The sequence below is a fragment of the Azolla caroliniana genome, unplaced genomic scaffold (genome assembly GCF_043228905.1).
Source record: "Azolla caroliniana isolate FFs.n. ecotype wild unplaced genomic scaffold, voAzoCaro1.0.p SCAF_7, whole genome shotgun sequence".
Taxonomy (NCBI): domain Eukaryota; kingdom Viridiplantae; phylum Streptophyta; class Polypodiopsida; order Salviniales; family Salviniaceae; genus Azolla; species Azolla caroliniana.
The window spans coordinates 2568656-2587109 of record NW_028230442.1 but is presented as its reverse complement, the minus strand read 5'-3'; the positions used below and the strand labels follow the sequence as shown (position 1 = coordinate 2587109).

At 40.6% G+C, this 18454-nt stretch overlaps 1 protein-coding gene across 4 annotated transcripts in view; it reads left to right on the top strand.

Annotated features, from left to right (window-relative positions):
* Positions 1-8591: 8591 nt before the first annotated feature.
* Positions 8592-18454, top strand: part of LOC147861521 (uncharacterized) — a 34233-nt gene continuing 24370 nt past the window's right edge. For all 4 annotated transcript variants that reach the window (XM_087322443.1, XM_087322444.1, XM_087322445.1 and 1 more), the window contains exons 1-2: positions 8592-8762; positions 9127-9282. In XM_087322443.1, coding sequence (XP_087178569.1) covers positions 8627-8762; positions 9127-9282 — 292 coding nt within the window. In that variant the 5' untranslated portion in view covers positions 8592-8626. The remainder of the gene's footprint in view (positions 8763-9126; positions 9283-18454) is intronic.

Sequence of the window (18454 nt, the reverse complement as noted above, 5' to 3'; positions counted from 1 at the left end):
CGCCCCTTTCAGTGCGTGATGTGCAATGTTTTCTCGGGTTTGCAAATTTTTATCGAAAATTTATTAAAGATTATTCCAAGGTTGTGCTTCCGCTTACTCAGCTCACACATAAAGATCAACCATTTATATGGAGTTCAGATGCATCCGAGGCATTCGAAAGCTTAAAACGAGCATTTACAACGGCACCTATCTTAGCACATGTCGACCCAACAAAACGCTTCATCCTCGAAGCCGATGCATCCGATTTTGCACTAGGGAGTGTCCTCTCGCAGACTGGAGATGATGGACAACTACACCCTGTCGCCTTTCATTCACGAAAGTTTGAAGCTGCAGAGATCAACTACGAGATCCATGACAAAGAGCTTCTTGCAATCGTGGATTCGTTTCAACAATGGCGACATTTCCTAGAAGGTTCTTCTCAGCAGATCATTGTCTACAATGATCATAAGAACCTGACTTATTTCCAAAATGCTCGAGTCTTGAGTCGGCGACAAGCCCGGTGGGCGCAATTTTTGACTCACTTCGACTTTATCATCATATATCGCCTTGGGATGCAGCAAGGCAAAGCAGATGCTCTTTCTCGGCGCTCTTATATGGAACTTCGTCCAGGGGAACCTGCTTTTGAGCATCAAAAACAAATCCTTTTGGGTCCTAATCGATTACGATTAATGGTAGTTAACGCCATAACAGCTCTTGAAAATTCCACTCTTCTTGATTCCATTCGAGATCATATGGCCACTGATGATTTCGCCAAGGATGTTTTGGATCATATCGTCCCGGATCGTGCTTCTTGCTCACAGTCGAAAAATCCTCGTAATGACTATTGTCAGTTCTATTGGCATGATGGTTTTCTATTTCGACAAAATTTATTGTATGTTCCTGATGGTTCCCCATGGCTACAAGTTTTGCAACATTGCCATGACTCACCAATGGCTGGTCATTTTGGAGTTCACAAGACTCTAGAATTAATTTCTCGACGCTATTGGTGGCCTCGCCTTCGTCATTTTGTTGAGGAGTATGTTCGGAGTTGTGATATATGTTGTCGATCAAAGAATCCTCGTCACCGACCCTATGGCTTACTACAACCACTTCCCGTTCCGGAAACACCTTGGAAGTCTATATCCTTGGACTTCATTACTGATCTCCCAGTTTCAAAAGGTTTTGATGCAATTCTCACAGTGGTTGATCGATTTACCAAAATGGCACATTTCTTGCCATGTACAAAGTCGATTACTAGTCAAGAGATTGCTGATCTCGTTATGCGGGAGGTATTTAAGCATCATGGTCTGCCAGATGATATTATTAGTGATCGTGGTCCACAATTCATCTCAAAGTTTTGGAAGCACCTGTTCAAACTTCTCCACATTTCAGTTAAGCTTTCTTCGGGCTATCATCCTGAAACAAATGGCCAAACAGAGCGTACCAACCAGACATTGGAACAATATCTTCGTTGTTTCATCAACTATCAACAAGATGATTGGGTTGCATTTTTGCACTTGGCGGAATTCGCTTACAACAACTCAGCCCATTCTTCTACAGGATATTCCCCATTTTTCGCAAATACGGGCTGTCATCCTCGATGGACGATGAATGTGCATCCAGAAGTTCCTACCAACCCTACTGCCGAGGATCGTCTTAGTCGCCTCCAAGAAATTCAAGCTAACATTCTCCACAATTTGCACGATGCTCAATTTACACACAAGAGGCTTGCCGATCGTCATCGTCTAGACTCCTCAAAAAAGTTCCGCATTGGGGATCATGTATGGCTTCTCCAACACAACATCAAGACCACTCGACCTTGTAGTAAATTGGATTACCAACGTTTTGGCCCTTACATGATCACTGGTAAGATAAGTGATGTTGCATTTCGTCTTGACCTCCCTCCGCACATGCATCTTCATCCGGTGTTTCATGTATCCCTTTTGGAACCTTATACTACAAGTTCAATTCCGGGCCGTCTTACGACACCCCCACCACCTGTCGAGTTCTTGGACGGGCCTGAATTTGAAGTTGCTGTCGTTCTCGATTCTAAAATCGTGCGCAACAAGTTGTATTACTTGGTCGATTGGCTAGGCTATACCCCCAACGATCGAACTTGGGAACCTGCCACAAATCTTTCCAATGCTGCAGAACTCGTCAATGCATTTCATCGCCAATATCCTTGTAAACCAGGTCCTAATACAAACCCTACGACCCGTGAGACGTGTCGTCGAAGAAGGGGGATAGTGTCATGATAACAGTCACATCATGCATCGAAAGGATCATGACACTCACATTATGACTTGAAAGGATTTGAACCCACGACCTTGTTGTACACATGTCAAATCCTTAACCATTGTATTAATATTCTTATATGTATAGTCTCTAGAATATGAAATCTAATATCATAGGAATATTCTATATTACGCTACATTCTAGAATGACCTAGAATATTCTAGAGTGTTCTATACCACTAGAACCTTCTAGAATACTCTAGAGATCTTCTAGATTACTCTACATTCTAGGATAACCTAGAATATTCTAGAGAGTTCTCTATTACTTATAAATAGGGATCTACCACCCATCCCAAACCTAAATTGGTTCAACGCCATTTTGTAGCCTACTCTTTGTAATCCATTTTACGCTTCAATATAATAATTCTCTTTCAATTATCTCTCTATCTCTTTTTCTCTCTCTTTTTCTCTCTCAGTCTTGACAATTAGTCGCGCAGTGAGATGCGACAACCGCCTCTTCGAACGACGTTCGGAACGACAATTCCAGATTCCGAGGGCAAGATCAGAGCCTACCTATGCCTCAGTGGTAGCGAAACCTTTTCCGAGGGAGTCATATAATGCGCCTCCAACAAGTACTCCAACTCCGATGGAAATTGACACCACACGTCATCGTGGACCGCTATCGGAAGAAGAAAAGCAACGACGTCAAGCAAATTGACTATGTCTTTATTGCGGTGGACCAGGGCATATCGCTGTAAACTGTCCCCATAGACCAAGAAGGCAGGTAAACCAAATAGTTGCTAGTTCTGATTGTACTAAACCCGAGTCTATTTCAGTAGGGATATCTGATAGTCCTAATAGTACTAATAACCCAAATCTAGCGAACAAATTTGATGTCCTTAGTCAGTTAGAAGAAGAGTTAAACGACTAAGTCCAGCCAAAATAGGAGCCGTTTGGTTGGACAGCCCTAGATCTGTGCAACGCATTAGTGGTTCCATTCCCTCTAAGCAAGTTAGCAATGTGTTCGCAACCCAAGTAACAGTTAGTACTAAAAGTACTCCTCCAGTACATGTCTTAGCACTTCTAGATTCTGGAGCTAATTCTTGCTTCATGGATAGGAAATTTGCCCAAGCTCATCAGATATCTCTCAGAAAACTCCCATGTCCTGCCCTTGTAGTAGTCGTCGATGGTCGTCCCATTGCCTCAGGAAATATCATAGAAGAGTCAGAGCCCGTTAATGTTGTCCTAGATAATCTAGCATGTGTCATATCATTTAATATAATTAGCATCCCAGAACACCCCATTGTCTTAGGATTACCATGGTTCGAATTACATAACCCAGACATAGATTGGCGGACAAGAGAAATCCGGCATCGAAAAGCTTGAGGGTCTACTCATGAGATTGCAACGATTTCATTACATCAGTTGCGTGAGGAAGGATGCAAGGAAGAAATGTTCCTCTTCGCAATATCAGTAAACCCCTCTAGCACCACTAAAGAGGATTCCACCATTCAACTTCCAGAGAAGTATCATCAGTATGCCGATGTGTTTGATAAAGTACAAGCCAGTACACTTCCTCACCATCGACCATATGATTGCCCCATCGATTTACAACCGGGGAAAGAGCCACCTTGGGGACCGATTTACAATTTGTCACCAACCGAACTGGAAGTCCTTCGAGCCAATATAGAGGAGAATTTGGAGAATGGTTTCATACGACATTCGAAGTCTCCAGCCGGCGCACCCATTTTCTTCGTCAAGAAAAAGGATGGCTCACTTCGGCTCGTTGTAGATTACCGTGGCTTGAATAAGGTTACAATCTGAAATAGGTATGCACTCCCCCTTATCTCAAGTCTTTTAGAACGGATCAATGGTGCCAGGTTCTTCATGAAGATCGACTTACGGGGAGTCTATAACCTCGTACGGATCCGACCAGGAGATGAATGGAAGACCGCGTTCCGCACGAGATATGGGCACTTCGAGTATACAGTCATGCCGTTCGGCCTCACTAATGCGCCATCAGTCTTCTAGCACATGGCAAATGATATTTTCCGAGATCTCTTGGATGTGTGTCTAATCATCTATTTGGATGATCTACTGGTTTACTCGAAGACCCAAGAAGAGCATGATTCTCATGTACTATTAGTACTAAAACGACTTCGAGAACATGGTCTCTATGCAAAGCTGGAAAAATGTAGTTTCGGGTGCAACTAGGTGGAATTTCTTGGCTATGTCATTTCCTCAGAAGGCATCTCCATGGACCCAGGTCAAAACGGTGGTAGAATGGCAGACTCCGCGTTCGGTGCGGGATGTGCAATGCTTTCTAGGCTTTGCCAATTTTTACCGAAAGTTTATAAAGGATTACTCAAAGCTCGTTTTGCCTCTTACACAACTTACTAGGAAGGGACAATCGTTCGTTTGGTCTGAAGAAGCAGACATGGCTTTTGAGAATCTTAAACAGGCATTTACATCGGCTCCGATTCTAGCTCACGTTGATCCAGAAAAACCATTAATCATTGAAGCGGACGCATCGGATTTTGTATTGGGAAGCATTCTATCACAACGAGGTAATGATGAAAAGCTACATCCTGTGGCTTTTCACTCATGCAAGTTTGACGCCGCTGAAATCAACTACGAAATTCATGATAAAGAGCTATTGGCTATAGTGGACTCTTTTATGTAATGGAGGCATTTTCTAGAGGGATCTTCTCATCAAGTCACTGTATTCAGTGACCACAAAAACCTCGCCTATTTTCAAGACGCTCGTGTGTTAAATCGACGTCAAGCTTGGTGGGCCCATTTTCTCACGCGTTTCGACTTCAAGATTACATATCGACCTGGGAAACATCAAGGGAAAGCAGATGCATTATCACGGCGTTCGTACCTAGCACCGCGTCCCGGCGAGCCAACTTTCGATAACCAAAAGCAAGTAATCTTGGGACTGGCACGACTGCAAGCAACACAGGTCTTTGGCATGCCCATGGATTCCCACGTTATCGATATCATACGTGCGGACCTGAAGACAGATGCTTTCACCCAAGCTATACTAGCACAAATTGATCCCTCTCGAGCGTCGTGTTCACAGTCGCAACCACCAGGTACGGACTATCGGCAATTCAAATACCATGATGGATTACTCTTCTTTAAAGAACTTTTGTATGTTCCTAATGGTTCTTCCCGCCTTCAAGTAGTACAAAATTGTCATGTCACATATACAGTTGGGCATTTTGGTAGTACTAAAACATTAGATTTAGTACAACGATCATTCTGGTGGCCCCGTATGCGACAATTTGTCGAAGATTTTGTTCGGACTTGTGACACATGCTGCAGAGCGAAAATGCCAAGGCATCATCCATATGGTTTATTAGAACCATTACCAATTCCAAGCAAGCCGTGGCAATCCATTGCTCTAAACTTCATCACAGATCTTCCAGTCTCTAAGGGGTTCAATGCGATTCTAACAGTGGTAGATCGATATACGAAGATGGCTCATTTTTTGCCATGTACTAAGGAAATCTCCAATGAAGACACCGCCGAAATTGTCATGCGTGAAGTATGTCGGCATCATGGACTTCCCGATAGTATCGTCAGCGACCGTGGACCCCAGTTCGTGTCAAAATTCTGGTGCAGTGGACCCCAGTTCGTGTCAAAATTCTGGATGCACCTTTTTAAAATGCTCGAGGTCACTTGTAACCTCTCCTCCGGCTACCACCCACAAACCGACGGCCAAGCCGAACGAACAAATCAAACGCTGGAGCAGTACCTGTGGTGCTTTCTCAGCTATCATCAGGATGACTGGGCAGATATTCTCCACTTCGCCGAATTTGCCTATAATAACTCTATCCACGCATCGACTAAAGTTACACCATTTTATGCTTATACGGGATGTCACCCCCGGTGGTGTGTACTTGAAACCCCAGAGGTGTCCACAAATCCTTGCGCGGAGGATCGTTTGGAGCGGTTACGCAAGATACAAGCGTATTTATCTACTCATCTCCAACAAGCTCAGCAAACACACAAGGTTTATGTGGATCGTCATCGACTCCCATCCAGTTTTAACATTGGAGATCGGGTATGGCTACTCCGACGACACATCAAGACTACTCGCCCATGCGAGAAGTTGGATTATCGGCGATTAGGTCCTTTCCGTATCATAGGAAAGATTAATGATGTCGCTTTCCGTCTCGATCTACCTCCACAACTTCAGATACAGCCGGTGTTTCATAGTTCTCTCCTTGAACCCTATCAAGAGAGCACCATCCCAGGACGTATTACACAGCCTCCACCCCCGATCGAGCTTGAAGATGGACCTGAGTACGAGGTTGCCGCCATCCTTGATTCCAAGATTGTTCGCAACAAACTCTACTATCTAGTCGATTGGCTAGGATATAGTCCCAGTGAGCGTACTTGGGAACCGATAGAGAATGTCACCAATGCTCGTGCACTTCTTGAAGACTTCCACCATCAATATCCAGACAAACCGGGTCCTCAATCCAAAACGACTCGTTACACTCGTCGTTTTAAAGGGGGGATAGTGTCATGATATGGCAAGACTCGAACCCATAACCTTATGCTACATGGGTCGAGCTCTTGACCATTAGACTATACATTGTAATACGTAGAATATTATTTTCATTTATATTTTATTATAGAAAATTGATGTATATTCCAGATTTCTCTGGAACATTCTAGAAACTTCAGGAGTATTCCTTAGAACACTATAAAAGGAGGCACGAGGCATTATTTCGAACCAAATCGGTTCAACGCCAGTCTTAAGCCTCCTAGCTACTACTGTACATTCTCTTCACATAATATATATCTTTTCTTATCATCTCTCTCTCTCTCTCTCTCTCTCTCTCTCCCTCCCTCTCACTCCCTCTTCCTTCTCTCGAGAGTTCTTCACCTCTCTTAGTACTAATACTTCTTTTAGTACTAATTCCTTCTCTGTCTTAGTACTGTTCATGACACTCGCCTGACCATGTCGCCATCGCGATGATTAACAGCAACATCCTGTACTATCAACACAAGAAATGAGTTAAAAAAATTCCTCACCTACTCATGAAAATATGCTTCAATTCCCACACCATCATCACTCATTGTAATGAAAAACAGAAAATCAGATGCCTCAAACGACGGCTCCTCAAGAAATTATGCTTCTCACTCATCCTTATCTCCAAACAAAAAACAACCCCATTCAGTCCGCATCAAACATCTCACTGATTACCACCAATGGCTTATAAAAAATGCAACAAAATGAGTCTAAACGATTTCCACATCTCCTCATGATATGCTTTGGCCATCGTACCATCATCAATCATTGTAATGAAAAATAAACCAGCTTCATTCAATCCAGATCAACCATCTCGTCATTGAGTTTAAAAACAGTTTCTCGCATACTCATGAAAATCTACTTCAACTCCCACACCATCATCACTCATCCTGATAAAAAAACAGAAAAAACAGCTTCCTGGAGGCCACAACAACCATCTTGCTGTCATCAAGTATCCCCAATAGCTTAAACCTACAAAAGCAGACATGAATGCACCTACTCATGATAATATGCTTCAATCCCACACTATCATCACTCATCGTAATGAAAAACAGAAAATCAGCTGCCTCAAACGGCGGCTGCTCAAGAAAATATGCTTCTCACTCATCCTTATCTCAAAACAAAAAACTGCTTCATTCAGTCCACATCAAAATTTGCTTCAATTCCCACACCATAATCACTCATCCTGATAAAAAAAAATAGAAAAATTAGCTTCCTCAAGGCCACATCAACCATCTGTTGTCATTGAGTATCCTCCTTGTTGCAACACATTTATTGCTCTAAGGTTGAGGTTATCCTCCGTCCTCCTCCTATCTCTTAAATAGATAGATAGATAGATTTTATTATTGTCTTCAAATGTCAAATATGAGGTTAGATAGATAAGGAAGGGGCGATCTTCTTCTTCAAACCCTCATTCTTTTGCTTGAACTTGTTCCTCGTGCTCTTCCCGGTTGTTTGAATCAATAGGAGTCGGCAACGGTTCAGTTCAAGCTTGAACAAGCAATTAAACCAATTTGGTTTGGCTTGGTTCAAGCTTGAGCTTCCTTAACCTATTTGAGCTCGGTTTGGCAACGCTTAAGCAATTCCCGAACTAATTACGGCTAATCGGTTTGGATAAACCGGTAAACCGGTTTAGGCTTAACCATTTTAGCCAAACTGGTTTAGGGATCGGTTCGGTTCGAGTTTGAAAACTCCCAAACCGGTTAAGTGTTAACCGCGGCTAAGCCGAAACGGAACCGTTGCGGATTCCCGGCAATGAGTTGTTTGTTTGGTAAAGGAAAATTGAAATGAACGTAGAGGGGTATTCTCGTCATTTGGGAAAGGGTATTTCCGGAATATTTCAGTTCCTGTCTCTCAGCGAGCTATGGCGGGGAAGCTGTGGCGACTGCGCTTTCTTCTCTCCCTCTTCAAGCCTCCAGCGACCTATGGCGCCATTGCTGTTTTCGTTCATCTCTGCCAACATCCTTCCACCTTCTCTTCCATTTTGCTGTTCATTCTCAGTATTTCTCTCTCTCTCTCGCTGTTATGTGCTATTTCTTCTTAGGATTCTTACACAGTTTCTTTCTCCCGTGCTATTCCTTTTTTTTTACAAGTCAACACGTTTTTCTTCCTTTCGTTTATGTTCTTTTTACATCAAATTCTATTGCAGTTTCCTTTCTTTTCTTCTTTATTTTTTATCCTTAGATCTTCCTTCTTCAAATTGTAACCCGATGTTTACTTCCCTCCTTTCGTCTGCACTATTTCCTCATAACACAATTTTGTTTCATTTGTTTCTTGTATATCCGGTGTAGTATTTCTTCTACGGATTCTATGTCTTTATTTCTTCCTTCTCTTCACAATCTTATTTTGTGATATATTTTTCAGCATTGATGATTGTTCCTTGGTACTATATCATGAATACATGTGCTGGAAAGAGAAACTATAACCGAAATAATTCAAGTGTAAGCATTCCTGCTTATGCCTCTGTCTTAGGACATTTCGCTACTGCAGTTGCGACCTATGTAATCAAGCTTCTTCCAGGTATTTCTCATGAATATTTTTAAAACAAAGTATCAGAGAAACTGTAGATTTCTCAAGAATCTTCGCAGATTCCTTAGGAATTAGAACATTCCTTGTGAGCAAAATCAGGAAAGATGAGAAATTTGTTCAGCCTTGCACGTTCTTTCTAGGCAAGTTCAGGAAAGGTGAGAAATTGTTAACTCTATACAGAGGCTGTAGATATATATATTTAAAAACTTGGTTAGGAAATACAGAATCATATTTTTTAGAAATTCCTTTTTTAACCAAAGACCACAGGTTGTTCACTAGCCGGAAGCCTTTTTCATAGAGTCGGAATTTATTCACTATTTTGTCAAACAGAACCTGATTTCCCAGGAATATCATATTGTTTTCCTATATTGTGAGGCACACATTATCAATCGTTCTGGTGAGGCACTCAATTATCAAGTTTTTTTCCATCTTTTCTCGTAGTAGTGTTTATATTGCTTGAATCAATTTTAAAGAAGGTGAGAAATTGTTTACTAGCCTCATAACTAGAAACAAATTTCTTAAAAAAATATCATTGCAAGCTAGAGGTCACAAGAATAGAGCATCCACTAGGAGTGGGTGATGACTTGATATGAGTTGCCTCAATTCGTTGTATATCCTTAAAACCATCAGAAATTAGCCCTTAAATATTATATCAATGTTTTGCACGGAACAGAAGGCTGCTCAGACATGCGTTTCGGAGATCACTTCTTTGAAAAAGATACATCGTGGAAGAATCAGAGTATTTTCTTCTAATCAAGGGCAAGTGAATTTTGGGAACTGCTTGAGTGTGGCAAATTTTTTGCATGGAGTGCAAGTGTGGAAGAAACGATCCCTAGGAACCTTGAAACACACCCAATGTAGCAGAAGTGTGCATGTGTGGAAGGAATCGACCCCTAGATCAATTAGTAAAGACTTAAAGAATATACATTTCCTTTTGTTACGTTCACCTATTCCTAAGGTCTCATACTAGTAAGACCGCTCATCATTTAAGACCATAGAATAATTCTCTAGCTTTCACCTCCACTATTTGTTTCTTTATTCAAAAGACTTTAATGCACTCTTGGGACCATGTGTATTTATGGCCACTCCTTTAATGAGAGAGTAGTACTTACTAACTACTACTTTCTACTTGTTGCATTTTGCTAAGGTGAGATTGCGATGTAAGAGTTTTTAATTGAATAAGGTTTTGACTTTTTACTATAGATGTCTTGTCAAGTGAGCATTCATTGAGGCATCCCACGCAAAGGAGTTCCATTGTGTTTATATCTTATAAGTGAGAGAGGGAAGTATACATTAACACCAAAGTGGTTGAATAGTGAAGAGTCGAATGCTGGTTGAACATAAGCTTTGAACCATTGCAACATGTTTCAAACCACTTGTTTCTACCAATTGAACCCTAGTATCATTAGATTGTTACAGATTTGTCAAAATTGTCAAGAATAGGTTGTTAATCAATTGTGGTTATGGTTCAAGTCTCAATAAGCTGATTGCTATGGTGCTAACATGTATCTCCGTTTGTTACTTATTGGACATAGATACAATAGAGCTACCCAGATGCCTTTATGAACACTCACTCTCATGAGACAAGTATAACAGAGGTCCAAACCTCATTCCATTAGAAATTCTTCAGCGTATAATTGCAGTCAAGAAACAAGCAACCACTAACAAGTGGTAATAAAGTAGTAGATAGTAACCATCGTTCATAAAAGGTATAGTCTGATATATATGTATACCTTCGAATATTGCATTAAATGCCCATTGAATAGAGAAATGAATAGTGGAGGTGGAGGCTTGAGCATTACTCTCTAGCCTTAAATGGTGAGTGGTCTTTCGAGTGTGTGAGTGACCTTGGTCGTAGGCAACTTTTGCAGTTATTCTTCATCCTGTCTTTATTAGTAGGCCTAAGAGGTGTTCCTCCACATGTCACATTAGGTATTTGTGCTTTAAATGGTTGAATCCTCTCATGCTCTAAACGAGAGATGATGATGGTGGCGTGGTTAGATCCAAAACACTAAAGGAGTGGGCTGCTGTGTGAAGAGAGAAAAAGTAGAGAAAGTAGAGAAAACTGCAGAAAATGGAGAGGAAACCCTAGCCACTAAAGTCCCTCTTTCACTATGAGAGGTTTGGAACAAATTCTTATTGATAAGTAACCTTTAGGTCATTTGGGCATGTTCACACATGACCAATGACCAAAAGTTATAAAGATAATGTAAATGCCTATAACCCCCTAAAATTGGGGCCAAAAAATATAGTAAATATGTATCTAGAAAGCTCTCAAAGGGAGATTTTGTAGAAAATGCAGGGATCTTAGACTAACTCTCACATAGTGAGATCACTTAGGAGACTTAAGGAAATATCAGTAGATTAGAAAAAACGAGCACTTATTACAAAGATGTAGAATGGTTTATATAACCAATATCTACAGGTAGGTGGAAACCCAACGGTCACTTTATTAGGTTCACACTATTATAACTATATTCACACGTAACAACTACATAACCAGGTTCATACTATTCTAAGTATGTTCACACCCAACAATTACTTAACTAGGTTCACACTATTATAACTATGTTCACACCAAAGCTTTCATAGGATACACATTAAGTGTAACAAACCCCCCTGAAGTGAATGATGTGGACTTGAATGTGGTCATTATCCAGGTGTTGGAAGAATGCTCAATTCCTTGCGAAAATATTGAAACTTTTCTATTGATAGAGCCTTGGTGAAAATGTCTGCAACATTTTCATGAGTTGGTACATAGACCAAGTTTATCTCTTTAGCATGGCTCCCTCACATAATGATAGTGCACCTCAATGTGTTTTTTTCATGCATGGAAGATGGGATTTCTTGCAATAGCCAAAGCACTTTGACTATCTGTAAATATACAAGTAGGAGATGGTTGCCCAAGTGACAAATCGGAACAATAATCTCATGAGCCAAACACACTCTACTGTAGCGCTGAATGCTGCTCTATATTCAGCATCACAACTTGATGTTGCCATTGTTGGCTGCTTCTTGCTGAGCTAGGAAACACAAGAATTGCCAATCATGAGATAATTGCCACTATGTGAGACATGAGTGTCGTAGCAGCCAGCCCAATCACTATCAGTGAAGGCTGTTAAAGTAGATGAATTTCATTCTCCATAGAAGAGGCTGAAATCCATAGTGCCTTTGAGGTAACGGAAACTTGCTTGGCTGCTTGCCAATGCTTTGTTCCAGGACTTTCGTTGACTGAGAAAAGTGACCCCCTCAACAGTAATAAATTGAATGCTAAGGTAGTAATGGAGATGACCAAGATATGTAAGTTCAAATGTCTAACTAAGATCAGCTTTGAAGTCTGCAATTTCTTGCTCATCAGGTCTTGTGATTAGCAAATCATCAACATAAAGCACAACAATTAGAAAATTTTCTCCATCCTTTCGGGCATAGAGAGTGCTTTCAGTTGGGCTGTTTACAAAACTGAGTTGAAGAAGATGAACATGGATCTTTGCATTCCACGCTCGAGGTGCTTGCTTCAAGCCATACGAAGCTTTAAGTAGCTTGCAAACTTTAGTTTTTGCACCTTTAAGGACAAAACCTGGAGGTTGAGCTCATAAAGTCTTGTGATTAGCAAATCATCAACATAAAGCACAACAATTAGAAATTTTTCTCCATCCTTTCGGGCATAGAGAGTGATTTCAGTTGGGCTGTTTACAAAACTGAGTTGAAGAAGATGAACATGGATCTTTGCATTCCACGCTCGAGGTGCTTGCTTCAAGCCATACGAAGCTTTAAGTAGCTTGCAAACTTTAGTTTTTGCACCTTTAAGGACAAAACCTGGAGGTTGAGCTCATAAAGTCTTGTGATTAGCAAATCATCAACATAAAGCACAACAATTAGAAAATTTTCTCCATCCTTTCGGGCATAGAGAGTGCTTTCAGTTGGGCTGTTTACAAAACTGAGTTGAAGAAGATGAACATGGATCTTTGCATTCCACGCTCGAGGTGCTTGCTTCAAGCCATACGAAGCTTTAAGTAGCTTGCAAACTTTAGTTTTTGCACCTTTAATGACAAAACCTGGAGGTTGAGCTCATAAAGTCTTGTGATTAGCAAATCATCAACATAAAGCACAACAATTAGAAATTTTTCTCCATCCTTTCGGGCATAAAGAGTGCTTTCAGTTGGGCTATTTACAAAACTGAGTTGAAGAAGATGAGCATGGATCTTTGTATTCCACGCTCGAGGTGCTTGCTTCAAGCCGTATAAAGCTTTAAGTAACCTGCAAACTTAGTTTCTGCACCTTTAATGACAAAACCTGGAGGTTGAGCTATATAAATCTCTTCGTCTAAATCTCCATTTAAGAAGGCGGTTTTAATGTCTAATTGGTGAACCTTCCATCCCTTAATTGCTGCTGCAGCAACTGTAGCTCTGATTGTAGTCATCTTTGAAGTGGGGGCGAAGTTTTCTTCATAGTCTATCCCCTCTTTTTGGGAACAGCCTTTTACCACAAGTCTTGCTTTAAAACGATCAATGCTTCCATCTCGATTACTCTTGACTTTGTAAATCCACTTGGTGGCAATTGCTTTTCTACCTTTAGGTAGATCACATAACTCCCAAGTGTTGTTCTTGTAGATGGATCCAAGTTCTGATTTCATGGCTTCAACCCAGTGGTCATGTGCTTATGCATCCTTAAGAGAGAGTGGTTCCTCATCACAAATTTCAGTCATAAGAGCATGATGCACATAATGCAGTTCAACTTGTTGATTAGTTGACCGGGTTTTTCCCGGAAGAGGAAACTTGAGTTTGCTGTCCATAAGGGTCTTAATCAGCCATTTAGGAACTGTTCTTGCTTTCTGAGAAGAGACTTGTTCTTCCTCCAATTGCATGTCAAGATCATTTGGGTTAATGACCTGTAAATCAGCATTATTATCAACAATGTTTGGTTGCTCATTGTCAACCACATTGGGTTGTTGCAAGAGATCAATTTGAGCATTGCTTGGTTGCTCTACATCTCTGTTTGGAGCATGTTGTTGCTGATGCAAAACCTGCACATTACCTCCATGAGGTGGGGTTAGTCGATCACCTTCAAACAGAACATTTTGGAGCAATGGTAACAAAGTATCAAATGCATCTGCTTGATCAAGAACTGGCTCTTTGGAGCAATCCACAAGTGGTTGAGTTGCATTTTCAGCAAATATCACATCCCGGTTGATGATGATCTTACCAGTAGTGGGCTGAAACAACCCATAACCTTTGCTTTCTTTGCTGTAGCCAACAAAGATGCATTTTGTTGCTTTGTCTTGAAGTTTATGGCGCTGTTGTGGTGGCACAAATGCATAAGCCAAGCTTCCAAATATTCTCATGTGTCCAACATTTGGCTTGTGACCAGTCCAAGCCTCATATGGAGTGATTGTTGTTATTGCTTTTGTGGGGCATCTATTCAAAACATAGTTTGCACACATTACAACTTCCAACCAAAACTTATGAGATAGCTTCTTACCTTGAGCATTCATCTTGCCATCTCCATGAGAGATCTATTCTTTCCCTCAGCCAAACCAGTTTGTTGTGGTGTGTATGGAATGGTGCGTTGATGGATAATACCTCTGTCCTTCAAGAAAGTATTGAACTCTTGAGACATGTACTCACTCCCTCTATCGGTGCGAAGAGTAATGAGTTTGTGACCGCCAAGATTTTCAACAAGGTGTAAGAATTCTTTGAAGCATGAAAAGACATTGGATTTCTCCTTCAAAGGATATACCCAAGTGTGTCATCAACAAAAGAAATCAAATAAAGAGCACCCACCATTGATTTGGTGGGCATGCTGCAAACATAAGAATGGACTAGATCAAGAAGATTAGGCTTACGAGAGACACTAGAGTAGTAGGAATTCTTTACTTGCTTACCATTTTGGCATTCATTACAAAAATCAAGTTTTGAGCCTTTAGCATCAAACTTGTCCAAATTACATAGTTTATCAAGGCTTTTCTGGTTCATGTGGCCAAGCAAGTGGGGAGTCTTCTAGTTCTGCCAACAAAACAAGAGGAAGAATCACAACAAAGAATGTGTGAATGCAAAGGTCTAGAAGCAAAAGCAAGGGGAAAGAAATCACTTGCTTTCAGTGTGGCTGTAAAGGGCATAAAAAACCTGATTGTAGATTTTATAAACAAGAGCTTGAAAGAAAGAAGAAGAATAAGAAAGATACATAAGACAGGACACATGATTGTCTGTGCAGTTTTTGTGCACGTTAGACAAGAGGTAAGAAACAAGCTGGATGCAAAATCCATCAAAGGCATCTTTTTAGGATACGATGCAGAAGGTGAGATGGGTTACAGAATTTGGTTACCTCATCTCTGAAAGGTAATAAGAAGTCGTGATGTTGTATTCAATGAAGCAAAGTTGCTCAAAAACAATTGTACCTCATTAGAATCAACAAAAAGAATGAAATTTTAGCAACAACCAACCATTGACTTAAGAATAACATCTGAGGGTGATGATGAACAAGTAGAGATCTACAATGTAGTTCTATTGCTAGAAGATGGATAGCCACCAACAAATGAAGAAATAATTGGTGAACTACAACAATAAGATATTCCATTAGATTTGGAACCAATTCCAGATAATGTAGATCCTTGGGTTAGGAAATCAACATAGTTGAGGCGTCCAACCCAAAGGTATAACCTATCTCTTCATCAAATTCGTTTAATAGATGAAGGGGAGTGTTACAGGCATGCCCATATAATATCCCGTGTTAAGATTATACCATAGTATTCTATACACGTGGATAAAGTGTGAGGGTTAAACGAGAGTGCAAAGAAGGGAAGGATTACTTTTAATCTTTGGGATTGAGACAACGCATTAAGGTCAAGTGTGAACTTGCTTGGGGGCCTTAGGTCTGGTTATAAATATTGCCTAGCTACCCTCATTTGACATCTCTTGACTACATTAAGACTCTGAACTCGTGGTAATCAAACTCTTGTAGCGAGCGCGCTAGTACCAAGTACAACTTGACGACACATCGGTGGTATGGGACACCGATCGAGGCTTGAGTCCGTCTCAATCCCTTCGCTGGGGGGTGGTTGGGTGGATCGACACCCTTCTTTCACTCTCTCCTCTCCATTTTCTAATAATATATTTCCTTATCTCATGCTTACATTAGGTTCTAGCTGTAACAGGGAGCCTCTCACTTTTAAAGACTCTAGGACATTCGAGCATTCTAACAATTCTGAGCTCGGTATGCAAGAGGAGATCAAAGCACGCCACGAGGACATGTGGGAGCTTGTAGAGATGCCCAAAGGTAAAAAGGCTACACCCAACAAGTGGGTCTACAAGGTAAAGACTCTAGAAGGCAAATCCAAAATAAGGCTAGTTTAATAACCAAAAGGTACAAACAAATACAAGGAATTGATTTTTAGGAGGTTTTTGCTCCAATAGTCAAAACGACTACACTCTGGACACTTTTTGCTATTTCAGCCCTTTTGGATTTGGAATTATATCAAATGGATGTAAAGACAGCTTTCCTTCATTGTAGCCTAGATGAGGAACTTTATATGTTGCAGCCTGAAGGGTTCCCAAATCCAAGAAAAGTGCATTTAGTTTGTAAACTTCGATGCAACCTCTATGGGCTGAAACAAGGCCCACGCCTTTGGTATAAGAAATTTGATTATTTCATGCTTTCAAATGGCTTCAATTGAAATACCACAAATCCTTGTCTCTATATGAAAAAAGGAAACTAATGACAGTCCTATTATTTTGGTTTTGTATGTTGATGACACGCTCATTGCAAGGAAGCATGACACAAGTTTGTAGGAATTAAATTGCAGACTGCATTTTCTATGAAAGATTTGCACATTATTGGGATAAGAATAAGATGTGACAAGCAAAAGAAGTTACTATTTGTGTCCTAAGAGAAGTACATTGAGAAGGTATTGGAAAAATTTTAGATGACTAATGCAAAGACATCTTTAGTGCGTCTTCAATCACAAGAAAGGCTTTCAAAAGCACAATATCCCAAAGACAAAGAGGAAACAAAAAAATGCAGGGCATGCAATAGTAGCAACACGACCTAGTGTTGCATATACAATAGGAGTAGTAAGTAGATTTATGATTTAGCCTGGACGAAGCCATTGGGCTGTAGTCATGTCTATCCTTGGATATCTCAAAGGCACTAAGGAAAAAAACATTTGTTATGGCAAAGGGGACTTGAATCGTCATGACTATTGTGATTCTGATATGGCTGGTGATGTAGACACAAGAAATCTATTTATGGCGACATCTATACTCTTGCAAGCAGATCTATTTCATGGTGTTCAAGGTTGCAACAAATTGTTGCACTCTACAACAAAAGCTGAGTATATCTCAGCTACAGAGGCTTCAAAGGAGGCCATTTGGTTTACTAACTTGTGTAGTGAGTGTGGACTCCCAAAGCAATTTCCAGTCCTACATTGTGATAACCAAAGTGCCATATGTTTGGCAAAGAACGCTGTTTACCACGGAAGGACCAAACAATTGATAGACTCCCATCCCCAAGAAGTAATGGAGAAGCCCTAAGTCTGTCATTTCAAATTTTGGTTTTAACACATTGCGAAGCTGCTCTATCTTAGCTTCAACAGAACTTTTAATTAGTAAGTCATGTACATATAGAATAACTAGACACATCAAGACATCTTGAAAAGGGACATAGAGATTGCTGTCAGCAGAACTTTTGCTCTTGTAGGCTCATATGTTTGTAGGACATTACATAGTAAGGCAAAGTTGCTTGTATTGTGGGGCTGTTGGGTTTTATGAGCTCTTGGTAGTGGTGTAGATGAGGTGGCTGCATGTTGATGAATATCAACATCAGAAAGATGGGAATCATGAAGTGTTTGTCATACCCATTGTAGAAGTTGATGTGGAGGGATAGGTTCTTGAGTAGTAGGAGGTGAGGGTTGAATAGGGGAAGTTGGCTTAGAGGATAAGCTTTCCATAGTTGAAATAGAAGCTGAGGACAAAGGTGAGACAGCTGAAGTTGGAACCTTCACGACAAATTCTGGAATAATTCTAAAGTTGGTAAATTGTGACTCTAAAAAAAGAACATCTCTTGAAATGACTAGGGATTTAGTTTGAGGACTCACAACATGTAATGCATTGTTCTTTTCTCTCCACTCTGCCAACATTAACTCATTATGATGTGGTATCAAAAGAGCTCC